At 45.0% G+C, this 13,066-nt stretch overlaps 1 protein-coding gene across 12 annotated transcripts in view; it reads left to right on the forward strand.

Moving 5' to 3' along the window:
* Positions 1–8,877, forward strand: part of LOC147024465 (SWI/SNF-related matrix-associated actin-dependent regulator of chromatin subfamily A member 4-like) — a 174,058-nt gene extending 165,181 nt beyond the window's left edge. For all 12 annotated transcript variants that reach the window (XR_015059048.1, XM_085884423.1, XM_085884422.1 and 9 more), the window contains one exon: positions 7,684–8,877. Coding sequence is in view for 11 of the 12 variants with exons in the window: in XM_085884423.1 (XP_085740549.1) it covers positions 7,684–7,716 (33 nt within the window). In the remaining variant the exon portion in view is untranslated. The remainder of the gene's footprint in view (positions 1–7,683) is intronic.
* Positions 8,878–13,066: the final 4,189 nt, after the last annotated feature.

Genomic DNA, 13,066 nt, shown 5'->3' on the forward strand with positions numbered 1-13,066 from the left:
CCTTCCCCTCCTAAACGACTGGGTTTTTTTTTTGTATACCTTGTCGAGGCTCATGAAAGAGCTAACACACAACGCACAGCAAGGGGGGAATGAGACAAGAGGGGCGGGAGTGGGAAGGACAAAACAGTGGGGAACAGACATTAGGAGATCTGTGGAAGGGAGAGGGATGGGATGGGGAACATGGGGAATAGAAGATGGACATTACAGCACTTTCCGGAAGGAAAGCAGGGAATTTGAAGGAGCTGGGCTTGGGTGTATTATCGGGGGTAGAAAAGATCGAGGATTTGGATGGGGGATGAAAAGAGGTGGTGGTGAGCAGCTGTTTTTAAGGACTGGAGGGAAGAATGGGATTGAATAGAGTGAGGGAGTTTATTCCAAAGGCGGGAAAAAAAGAGGAATGAAAGAGTGATTCGTGATTTTGGTAGTTTTACCAGAAGGGGGTTGTTGGCGGACCTTGAGCGACCTGCCGAAATGTGGTGGGGACAAATCTCAGAGAGAGAGAGAGCAGGGGGGGGCGAGGATGGAGAGGAGACGGTAGAAGACAGAAAGACCACCGACCAACCTGCGGTGATTGAGTGAGAGGCCCAAAGACTCGGCCTCATTGCGGGAGATGCCAATGATCCGAAAAGCCTTGGTTTCCACAGCGTGAAGCTGAGAAAAGTGAGAGGCAGGAGCACCAGCCCAGAGGGGAGAGCAGTACTCCATCAGGCTGCGGATAAAAGCTTTGTAAGTAGTCAGGAGCTCAGGTGGGCCGAGGAAGGACTTTGCACGATGGAGGATTCCCAGTCGGCGACTGGCTTTGGAGGCGAGGTTTGAAATTCCGTTTCCCAAGAAAGGTCATGGCAGATAGTGAGACCCATAAGCTTGAAAGAAAGGATTTCTTCCAGAGGATTGTTGAGAAAGTGTATGGGGGGATTTTCTAAATGGTCCTTTCGAAGAGACATAGTGAGAGTGTGAGATTTTTTCCGGATTGAAAGACATGTTCCACGTGTTGGACCAGTTTGTGATTTTATCCAGATCTGCAGTGAGCGAAGAAGCTGCTACTTTCTGATCTGAGGGATGACTGATGGTACGGCAGAGGGTGGAGTCATCAGCAAAGAGATATAGAGGATTTTCCAGAGAGTCAGAGAGATCGTTGATGAAAACCAGAAAAAGAACAGGGCCCAGAATGCTACCTTGAGGGACTCCAGCCTGGACAGGAAGAGGGGATGAAAGAACTCCATTTAGGGCCACACGGTGACTGCGACAGGAGAGGAAGTATGTGAGCCATGAGTGGAGATGGCCTTGGATACCATAGGAAGAGAGTTTGGTGAGCAGGGCAGGGTGCCAGACTGTGTCAAAAGCACGTGATATGTCAAGGGATACGGCTCGGATTTCCTGTCCGGCATTGAGGACCTCCATCCAATGTTGGGAGAGCAGAAGCAGAATATCCAGTGTAAAGTGACCTGGTCTGAAACCAAATTGATGATCGAAAATCAAGCCATTGGAGAAGAGGAAGGATTTAATGTCAGAAGCGATGATGGATTCCATAACCTTGCTGATGATTGGGAAATGGCTGATTGGTCTGGAGTTGCAGCGATCTGATTTTGCACATTTTTTATGCAGGACAGTAATGTTTGCTGATTTCCAAGCAGATGGCAGATGACGTTGAGCAAATGAGAGGGTGAATAGAAGAGAGAGAGAGGGGTGAGCAAGAGCAGAAGAGCAGGTTTTTAGGACACGTGGGCTGATGCCGTCTGGACCGGCTGCAGAACCTGAGTCGAGGTTTGACAACAAGCTCTCCACCTTGTCAGGAGAAAAGGTCAGAATCCAGGGACAGTTGGGTGCGACAGGGTAAGGTGGGTAGAGAAAGTGATGGGTTTTGGACACAAGATTTAGCTGCAAACACCGAGTTTCGGCATTCAGCCTTTTCACGTGCGGTATCAGCAGTGCGGCTATTTGAGGTAAGGGAGGGGATGAAGGGGGAACCTATTTTGCCACCAGGATTTTGAGGAGGGAGAGAGGATTGAGAGTTCAGACTTGAGATTAGAAAGATGTTGTTTTCTGGCTCTCCTGAGGGTAGATACACACTTGTTCCGAGCTTTTTGGAAGGAACTGAGATTGCCCTCAGTTGGGTTTGCTTTCCATGAGGCAAAGGCAAGTTGTTTCAGGACAACTTCCTCACCACAAGCTTCAGTGAACCAAGGGCGGGAGGAAGGGTAGGACACCTGAATACGAGAGGGGATAAATCTGTGCATGAGGGAGAGCAAGTTTCTTTGAAAGAATTCCCAGGATGAGTTGATGTTGCAGAAAGTAGCGAAAAGAGACCAGTCTATAAGTTTGATGGCTGCTTGGAGACCCTGCCAGTCGGCTTGAGTGAAATGCCAGACTCGACGGCGGTGAGGTGGTTCTCTGATAATAGCCAGAGATGTCCACTTTGACAGGGACAAGGTCAGAAGAACCGATTGGAACAGAGGAAGAGCAGCAGATATTGTCAGGGAAATTTGTCAAAATCAGATCCAGAAGAGATGGAGTACCATTTGTTGAGATCCGGGTCGGGAAGTTGACTGATTGAGTCAGTCCCAATGAGTCGCAGAAAGCTTTTGCTGAGGTGCCATGACAGGTGAGAGAGGTACCCACACCTAGTCAACTGGCATGATGACAATTGAAGTCACCACATAAGAGGAAGAGAGAGTTTGGATGAGAAGATAGAAGATGGTCCATGTTTTCAGATAGTGAGGTGTAGATGGAGTCATCACTGTTAGGTGGACAGTACAGTACACATATAAACATGAGGTGGGAGTGGAGGGGAAGCCGTAGCCAGAGGTATTCCTGGGGGTGTGGGGGAGTGAGGGCAGTGCATGGAGAGTGAGGAATACAGTCTTTGATGAAGAGAGCAACTCCTCCACCAGGACAAGGCTCAGGTCTGTCATACCGGAGGAGGGAGTAACCAGGGAGAGATACTTGGGAGTCAGACACGTCTTGGGGGAGAAAAGTTTCTGTTAGGCAGATTATGTCTGGTTTGTCAGTGGCAACCTGTATGGAAAGATCTGAAAGGTTTGAACGAAGGCCCCGGATATTTGAGGTCCACACTTTTAATGAAGAGGGAAGGGAGGAGGCTTTGGGTGTGGGGGGAGGGTAGGACAAGGGACGAGGGGGGGGAGGTAAGGAGGGTTGTTAAAAGAGTGTGGGGGATTGCAGAATAGCTCAGGGAGGGGCTGGATGAGTAAGAGAAAAGGCTCTGTGGTGCTGGGCGAGAGGGGGGACAAGAGAGGAGGAAGAAGGCAGTTGAGTATTTGAGGAGGTGGAGTGAAGAGATGGAGGTGAGAGGGCAGTGGAAGGAGGCAGCTTTGAGGATGAGGGGGTGGGGGAAACTTTGAGAAGGGTGAGTGAGGGGAATGAATGGTGGGAGAAAGGTGAGGGGGGAGTTTTTGAGAGAGCTGAGAGGGAGGCTTGGAGGGAGAAGAGTGGGATGGTTGCTTTGAGAGTGAGGAGTGAGTTGGCACTGAAGTTGGAAATAAATAATGGTTGATGAAAAGCGAACATTCAGAGCAAACTGGGGTTTTTAAAAGTTTTCGGTCAGAGATGCGATTTAACACGTTTCTTGATGGATGCAATAATGGCGAATTCAGAGAATGGAGAGAAGAAACACTGCAACAGTTGGATTTTTTAGGCAAGGTATGAAGGGGAGGTCGAATTCAGAGCAGTCTGTTTAAAAGCAGAAGAGTAGTGCATTATGATACAGTAAAGAGTACCACATGTGTGAAAGAGGAAGATGAAGCATTATAAGAGATCGTTTTTATTATTATTAATGTTTGAGAGAGTTTTCAACAGATTGGGTCATGGAAGTGTTGTCGAAGAAGAAGAGGAGGAGGAGGAAGAATAATAAGAAGAAGAAGAATCGAGACTCGTGAGTGTGCAAGGAGAAAGGTTGTTTTTTTGTTTTTTTGGGGGGGGTTTAAGATAAGAGAGTGATTTGTGGGAGGTATGGAGGACGTTAGGAAAGTGGGGAAGATATAAATTGAAGGTCATGGGGGGAAAAAAAAAAAACAAATAAACACGATCGTACACCGAGGGGAAACGAAGGGTAGGCCTCAAGCCTCAAGGGTAGGCCTCAAGCACCCGGTAAGACAAGGTCGACGAAATCTCACAAAATAGCACAATTTTTGAAACAAAACCGAACTCGGAACCCACAGTCACATGTAGGTGAGAAAATAAACAGTTAAAACGGGACAGATAATGACCGGAAACTTAACATTGAGATCGTCAGCAGAGAGTCCTGAAGGAGACCTGCCGACACTCCAAACCCAGAACCGGAAGTCAAGGGTTGTGTTTCTCCGTCAGCCGCGCCAGGTACAGAAAGAGGTCGCAAATACCTCAAGTTTTCTCTCTCTTTCATTGCTTTCTACTTTCTTCTGGTTTGTATCTGATGGCACCTGTCATGTTAGCATAATTAAGATTGTAGAAGTTTAGTATTGGTTTATCACTGTCCTGTGTCTTCTCTTTTGTATGTGACTATTTTCTTTTCCCACACCCCACGTATCCTTCCTTTCCCCTGCTGTACATATTGCTTTTGTAAGAAAACCTTTTATCGTGTCACATGCCCTTTCCTCGCCTTAATTAATAATAAACCTGCTTGTTGTAAATTTACCCAGCTCGTGTAGCGTCTTTTCCCTATTGGTCCAGCATAGTCCACACGTTGTGTAGCCGGGAAGTTTTACCCCACGGATTGGCTCTTGTTAGCCGGTGCATACTCGGCAGGTCCACTCGGTTGCACCTGATACGGTAAGTTAACGCAAGTCTGCATCGAGGGCACGAAACTCGTTTGATGCAGTCAATCCACCAGAAATGGTAACACAAAAGTAGTGACACCCTGCCAGCATTAGCAGTACCAATCGGCATTTGTGGTTGCTTAGCAACCCGCCGGTGCACGGAGATAGCTGTGCCTCAGGACTGGGTGTTCGGGAGGAACCTAAGCGCTTTCCCTCATGGTTGAACTCGAACTGCGAATCCGTAACAATATCAAGAGAAGCTTGTATTTTTTTCCCCGCGCTTTTGAAGAAAAGCGGGAATATTGTGATTGTCTCCGCCGTACGTCCGTCTGTCTTACCCTGTAACTCCTCCTACACCGTTTGAAATAGGAACTTGAAACTTTGGGACATAGTAGATATATGTATGGGGAAGTGCACAACGCTTTCAGATTTTTGATATGACCGCAAGGGGCCGGGCTCGAGGGGTTGGGGTCATTGGGGTTGATTAAAGAAAAATTGTCTTATAGCTTTTTAAATCAAACATATTCATGAGTTATACATTGAGCAAGTACTTTTTTAAACACATGATGATCAGAGGGTGCTTGGGGGGTAGGGGGTGCTTAGCGGATAGGGGGTCAAAATAGCTCCTCCTACACCGTTTGAGATAGGAACTTGAAACTTTGGGACATAGTAGATATATGTATGGGGAAGTACACAACACTGTCGGATTTTTGATATGACCCCAAGGGACCGGGCCAGAGGGGGTGGGGTCATGGGGGCTGATTTTTTTTTTAAGTGTATTTACCATTGTACATGGTAAATTCTTTTATAAAGAACTTACTTATGTGGCCCCATGAGTGACAAACAGTCACAGGTTTTACTGTATTTATCTAATTGATTATGAATTGATGTAATTGATTCCAGCAGTGTGTGTGTGTGTGTGTGTGTGTGTGTGTGTGTGTGTGTGTGTGTGTGTGTGTGTGTGTGTGTGTGTGTGTGTGTGTGTGTGTGTGTGTGTGTGTGTGTGTGTGTGTGTGTGTGTGTGTGTGTGTGTGTGTGACCGCTGTTTCTCGACAACCCCTGGTCCTATCTAATTGAAACTTGCCAGGAATATTGCTGGGGACCCGTGGATGTGCTTTTTCAAGGTTTGATATTAATCGGACAAGCGGTTCCCAAGTTACGGCCATTTATTTGCCAACCAATGACAGGACACGGTGCAATGACGTCACGATTGACACCACAATTCTTTTTATTTATTGATTTATTTTTTTTGCACGCTTGACGTTACAATTCTTCTTCTTCTTCGTTTGATATGACGTCACAATTGACGCTGGGGACCTGAGTATGTGCCTTTTCAAGGTTTGATATCGTTCTTCTTCATCCGTTTCAGCTGTTTCCCAAGTTATGGCCATTTATTTACCAAACCAATGACAGGACACGGTGCTATGACGTCACAATTGACGTGATGATTATCAATTGTTTTTTTTTTTTGCACGTACGCCCCGCACCTACAGACACACACGTACGGGCCCGCACAAGTAATTATAATTAATATTATACACAGTTCATTCCTATGATTAAATTGATGCACAGTTCTATATTGCTGGACAGTGTTAAATTAATGTTTCATGAAATGTTGACATGCTTGCAATGACTTCTGATTTAGTAAACATAGTAAGTCTTTGGTCATAAAGCACATCAAATAGAAAAGAATAGTCAATCCATTTTGCAAGATAAAATTTCACCTAGCATTAATGGGACAAAGCAGTGCACGTGGGAATATGCGATGGTGTGCCATTGACAACGTAGTTCTAGTTTTGATGTGATTGGTTTTGTGTGCTTTGTCAAGCTATGGTTTTATCGGTCCCATAATTCATCGAAGTTATTTATTTTGGAGTGTGAATCTTTCTATGTTTCAAAATGACGAATCATGATATTTGTGGAATAGTTACTGAGACATGGGTAACAAGAAGTGGAGTCTTTATGCAAAGGCTATGAGCTCAAAAGGGACTGAGGGCAAATGTTGCAGAGTTGTGGAATTTGACCGATGAGGGCTGGAGTCACAGATATTACTTGAATACGTTATATATATTGCTTTATACACACTAGTGCCCAATGTGCTGCCGCACAGTCTTGGAAATGCACTTTATCATTTCTGTCATTTTTAAAAGAAATTTTTATTGATCACATGTCGTAGTACTGTATATCATGAGATAAAGGAAGATTATTTGTATTACCAGCTTCCACCAAAGGTGTCGCTATTTCTGCCACATCAATTTTGGTGTTTCGATGACGTCCATGTTTGCTCCATTAAAGTATGATTACAACTTTTTGATGGCAGTTGTATTATTCTGCCATTATTTTGTGGGCCCTTGTATTTTATAGCATTGCCTTGGAATCTTCTTTTGTGTTTATCAATTTGTCCACCATATGGCACTCACTCGGTGAAAAAAAAACAAAAAAACTGCCATTTTCACATCCATAATATGAAGATCACCTTCCCTCTCAAATGTGCCTCTCCCCACCTCTGCTTCCCATCTCCTGCTTTTCTCTCCCCTCTTTCCACACCTCTTTTCCCTTGCTTTCCTTTCTGCTCCCACTCCTTTGTTATCCTTTTTTTTTCTCATTTAACACCCCCCCCCCATCCACAATCATTGTTTATGTAATTTATGGACCAGCAATATGATGACTGGGATCCTAAATCTGTTGACAGGATTGATGACCTTGTTTAAAAGTGGAGGTCAGTGTGATGGCCAAATAAAGGAAATGAAGTGGGCAACTGGACTGTACTGTATTGAAGTTTGGAGGAGAACAAACTTTGACATGGAGTTTTATAAACTCTTGTGATGAATACCATTGTTCATTGATCAAGCATAATTTGTCTTTCTTTTATTTAATTTTTATTCCTTTCCTAATTGTTTTGCTTGCTTTGCTGTTTTCCTTTCCCTTGTAGGTCCAGTCAGAAGCAAGCAGTACAGAGGACTGATTCTCTCAGATGAGGCATTGACTGCAGGCCTCACTGTACTTAATCTGGCATTCACCACTGTAATCTCTTCTACTCCCCAAAGTCCAATCCTTATCCTTATCCTTGCCTTGTGGTGGCTCCCAGCAAGCCCTGAATTTCCTTGCCGGCCACCCGTGGCTACTTTGACACCAAAGCATTGCCGGATGCGCCTGAAAGGAGTGGCCGGGTTCTCGTCCTGCAACCCAGGCTCCTCTACCTCCCAAACCTAGTGTGAATGCCTTCTCAAGCGGGCAGTCTGAAACATCTAGATAACGAAACATTTTGAGAAAAACCGAAGGAATTTCTCAGTCGTTTTGAGCTCGTGCCATAAGCAGGTTGGCCTATCCTTCCACATATCTCACCAACCTGTTTTTTCTTCTTGGCTTGAACTCTCACCTTCTGTGCCAGCCCTCAGCTGTCCACCGATCAGCAACCACACCCCTCCTTAACCACACAAATATCTGCAGAGGAACACCTTAATTTCCTTACCGAACAGGCCCTCACATCCGAGCACACCTTGATATCCCTGTTTGATCATAATATATATTATGTCTCTCGCGCTGTCTCCTCTTTCATCACATCCGAACACAAGTCCACCACCCCATAAATCAACATTCCGCAGGCCAGGGAAATTCTATTGTATGACATGGCAATGAAAGAGATGGTGAGCAGAAACATCCCATGGTAATAGTTCCATTTCAATCCATTTGTAAACAAGCATGAGCTCATGCACCACCCATAACCACTACACATTTCACAAATAGCATTGTAAAAATGAAATTTGCCTGGATTCTTATGTCTCTACTTGACACAGCATTCGGAGGGGAGGGAGGATGGGGTGCCCACAGTGTATTTTGATAGCTATTGTCTTATGCGGATTGTATGGCATTTTGTAGAAGCGAAAACTTTTGGAATTTTTTGTAGTTCACCCCCCACCCCCCCCCCCCACCTATCTCTCTGTCTGTCTCTATCTATATCTCTCTCTTGTCCCCACTTTTCTTTTGGAGCAATAGGGTTCACCTCTGCATTACCTCAGTCAAGATTTGACTGTTACAAGCTGTGGCTGCTACGATCCTATGTTCCTTGTGTCACTCGCGCAGACGTTTCTATTGCCGTGAATTAAATAAAGTGAAATTTTCATTACCTGCTGCAGAAACTTCTTAAAATCGATTTTTCCTTCTTCACCTATCGTTCAATATCACCATTTTCTCCACGTTATTTATGTTCTACTTTTAGATTTGTGATGCTTCATCGAATCGGGGTCCTGATAGGATGGTGCAGAAGTAGCTCATTTACCTTTTAGCTACTCCTGCACCATCCTATCAGGACCCCTCAGGGTAATCCTTTCCTGTCCCTCCATTCCTCCCCACATCCATTGTTTGTTCAAGTCTCCCTCTCTATTGACCTTAAACTCTGCTGTTGGTGTTTTCTCTCTCTCTCTCTCTCTCTCTCTCTCTCTCTCTCTGTCTGTCTCTCTCTCTCTCTCTCTCTCTCTCTCTCTCTCTCTCTCTCTCTCTCTTTCTCTCTTTCTCTCTTTCTCTCTTTCTCTCTTTCTCTCTTTCTCTCTTTCTCTCTTTCTCTCTTTCTCTCTTTCTCTCTTTCTCTCTTTCTCTCTTTCTCTCTTTCTCTCTTTCTCTCTTTCTCTCTTTCTCTCTTTCTCTCTTTCTCTCTTTCTCTCTTTCTCTCTTTCTCTCTTTCTCTCTTTCTCTCTTTCTCTCTTTCTCTCTTTCTCTCTTTCTCTCTTTCTCTCTTTCTCTCTTTCTCTCTTTCTCTCTTTCTCTCTTTCTCTCTTTCTCTCTTTCTCTCTTTCTCTCTTTCTCTCTTTCTCTCTTTCTCTCTTTCTCTCTTTCTCTCTTTCTCTCTTTCTCTCTTTCTCTCTTTCTCTCTTTCTCTCTTTCTCTCTTTCTCTCTTTCTCTCTATCTCTCTTTTTTTGTTTCTCTCTTTCTCTTTTTCTCTCTTTCTCTCTTTTTCTCTTTCTCTCTTTTTGTCTTTCTCTCTTTCTCTCTTTCTCTCTTTCTCTCTTTCTCTCTTTCTCTCTTTCTCTCTTTCTCTCTTTCTCTCTTTCTCTCTTTCTCTCTTTCTCTCTTTCTCTCTTTCTCTCTTTCTCTCTTTCTCTCTTTCTCTCTTTCTCTCTTTCTCTCTTTCTCTCTTTCTCTCTTTCTCTCTTTCTCTCTTTCTCTCTTTCTCTCTTTCTCTCTTTCTCTCTTTCTCTCTTTCTCTCTTTCTCTCTTTCTCTCTTTCTCTCTTTCTCTCTTTCTCTCTTTCTCTCTTTCTCTCTTTCTCTCTTTCTCTCTTTCTCTCTTTCTCTCTCCTGTTCCTTGTGCGTCCTGTTACATCCTGATCCGTTCAACGCACCAGCTCTTCCACAAGCCTCGACTGTATGCAAAAAAGCTGTCTAATTTGGGTTCTGCCTTTGCTGGCTGTGCAGCGAAGCTGTCATGGACCCTATCTGTCATTTACAACATTGTCCCTTATCAATCCAGATTCACTCTGGCAATTACATCCCAGAGAGTCTCCTTCCACTACAGGTTCAACTTTCAAGACAGCACAGTGGATGGGATTCAAGGATTATCGAGATTCGGAAGTGGAAAGAGTTGAACCAATCCCTGAAAACTCCGGCCTGTTTGTAAACGTGTGCAGTGTCGAAGAAGCACATCCCATGTGGCTGTGGATAATTTTATATTCCAGATCTATCTCTTGAGCGATCTCAGCTGTATGAAGAATACAATATTGTGCTTGGGGGGGGGGAGGGGAGATCTGTTTGCCGAGGAAACCATCATGGCTAGTGAAGAGCTGACCGCTGTGGTGTCAGAGGGACAGAGACGGTCACGGCAATCCCTAATACAAAATGTAAGCATGGCCCACAACAGAAAGAAAGCATGGACAACCATCAGAAAGTTGAGTAACGACTCAAGCAAAGCTAGACCACACCACAACATCACTGTAGATCAAGTACCACCAGCTCCTAAAGATTGGCAGAGCTTCAACAAGACAGCCCAAAGTGTCGAAAAGGGACAAAGATGCAGACAGTCGTCATTTTGCAACCTAATTTTAACCAGTTAAGCTAACCAAGGCAATTGATGCCATGAAGATCAGGAGGGCAACTCGGTTAGATGACTGTTTGCATTGAGCCCTTTGCTCCCTGCACCCTTGAATGACTGCTGCATCTCTTCAACAACTGTTCATCTTTCCTCAATATTCCACAGATATGGCGAAAAGCCCATGTTATGGTTCTCCTGCAACGAGCAAAGGAGCCTACAAGCCCAAAGAGATACTGACCAATATCATCATCGTACCACCTCTATAAGCTCTGACTGATCATTAACCATTACCACCTCGAGGAACCTCTCATTCCAGACCACTCTAATCTGACGAGGCAAGTCTTACCCTGGCCAAGTCCAAAACCTCACCCAACACAAAAATGATGGGTTTCAGAGAGGGTTGGCATTTGGAGTTGTTTTTCATCAACCGTTGAAGTTGTTGAACTTCCGGTTCCGGGTTTGGAGCATCGAGGGGTCTCCTTAGGGGCTCTCTGCTGACGATCTCAAAGGTAAGTTTCCGGTCGTTATTTGTCCCCTTTTAACTGTTTATTTTTCTCACCTACATGTTGCTGTGTGTTCCTAGTTCGGTTTTGTTTCAAAAGTCGTGCGATTTTGTGAGTTTTTGTCGACGTTGTCTTACCGGGTGTTTGAGGCCTAGGCTTGAGGCCTACCGGTTCCCCTCGGTCATTTCGTTTTATTTGTTTTTTCTCCCCATTACCTTCAATTTCTATCTTCCCCACTTTCCTAACGTCCCCCATTTCTCCCAACTAATCTCTCTATTTCTTATCTTAAATGAAACAAAAAATTGATAAATAAATAAACGCCACCTTTCTCCTGATTCTGCTTCTTCTTCATCGCCTCTTCTTCTTCCTCAATTTTTTCTACAACACTTCAATGACCTAATCTGTTGAAAACTCTCAAACATTAATAATAAAAACAAAAACGATATATTATAATGCTTCATCTTCCTCTCTCACACATGTGGTACTCTTTACTGTTTCATAATGCACTACTCTTCTGCTATTTCAAGACTGCTCTCATTTCGACCTCTCCTTCATTCCTTGCCGAAAAATCCAACTGTTATAGCGTTTCTTCTCTCCATTCTCTGAATTGGCCTTTAATGCATCCATCAAGAATTGTGTTTAATCGCATCTCTGACCTGAAACTTAAAAAAAACCCAGTTTGCTATGAATGTTCGCTTTCCATCAACCATTCTTTTTTTCCAACTTCAGTGCCAACTCACCCCTCTCACCCCTCACTCTCACTCTCAAAGCAACCATCCCACTCTTCTCCCTCCAAGCCTCCCTCTCACCTCTCTCAAAAATTCCCCCCCCTCACCTTTATCCCACCTTTCATCCCCCTCACTCATCCTTCTCAAAGTTGCCCCCCCTCTCATCCACAAAGCTGCCTCCTTCCACTGCCCTCTCACCTGCATCTCTTCACTCCTCCTCCTCAAATCCTCAACTCCCTTCGTCCCCCTCTCTTGTCCACCCTCTCCCCCAGCACCACAGAGCCTTTTCTCATTCTCATCCAGCCCCCTCCCCGAGCTATTCTGCAATCCCCACACTTTCAACAACCCTCCTTACCTCCACCCCCCTTGTCCCTTGTCCTACCCTCCCCCCCCACCCCCTGCACCCAAAGCCTCCTCCCCTACCTCTTCATTAAACGTGTGGACTTCAAATATCTGGGGCCTTCGCTGAAACCTTTCAGATCTTTCCATACAGGTTGCCACTGACAAGCCAGACATAATCTGCCTAACAGAAACTTTCCTCTCCCAAGACATGTCTGACTCCCAAGTATCTCTCCCTGGTTACTCCCTCCTCCGGTATGACAGACCTGAGCCTCGTCCTGGTGGAGGAGTTGCTCGCTTCTTCAAAGACTCTATTCCTCACTCCATGCACTGCTCTCACTCCCCCACACCCCCAGGAATACCTCTGGCTACGGCTTCCCCTCCACTCCCACCTCATGTTTATATGTGTACTGTACTGTCCACCTAACAGTAATGACTCCATTTACACCTCACTATCCGAAAACATGGACCATCTTCTATCTTCTCATCCAAACTCTCTCTTCCTCTTATGTGGTGGCTTCAATTGTCATCATGCCAGTTGACTAGGTGTGGGTACCTCTCTCACCTGTCATGGCACCTCAGCAAAAGCTTTCTGCGACTCACTGGGACTGACTCAATCGGTCAACTTCCCGACCCAGATCTCAACCAATGGTACTCCATCTCTTCTGGATGTGATTTTGACAAATTCCCCTGACAATATCTGCTGCTCTTCCTCCGCTC

Source organism: Eptatretus burgeri, chromosome 6, assembly GCF_056783735.1.
Source record: "Eptatretus burgeri isolate ZD-2024b chromosome 6, Ebu_testis_v1, whole genome shotgun sequence".
Taxonomy (NCBI): Eukaryota; Metazoa; Chordata; class Myxini; order Myxiniformes; family Myxinidae; genus Eptatretus; species Eptatretus burgeri.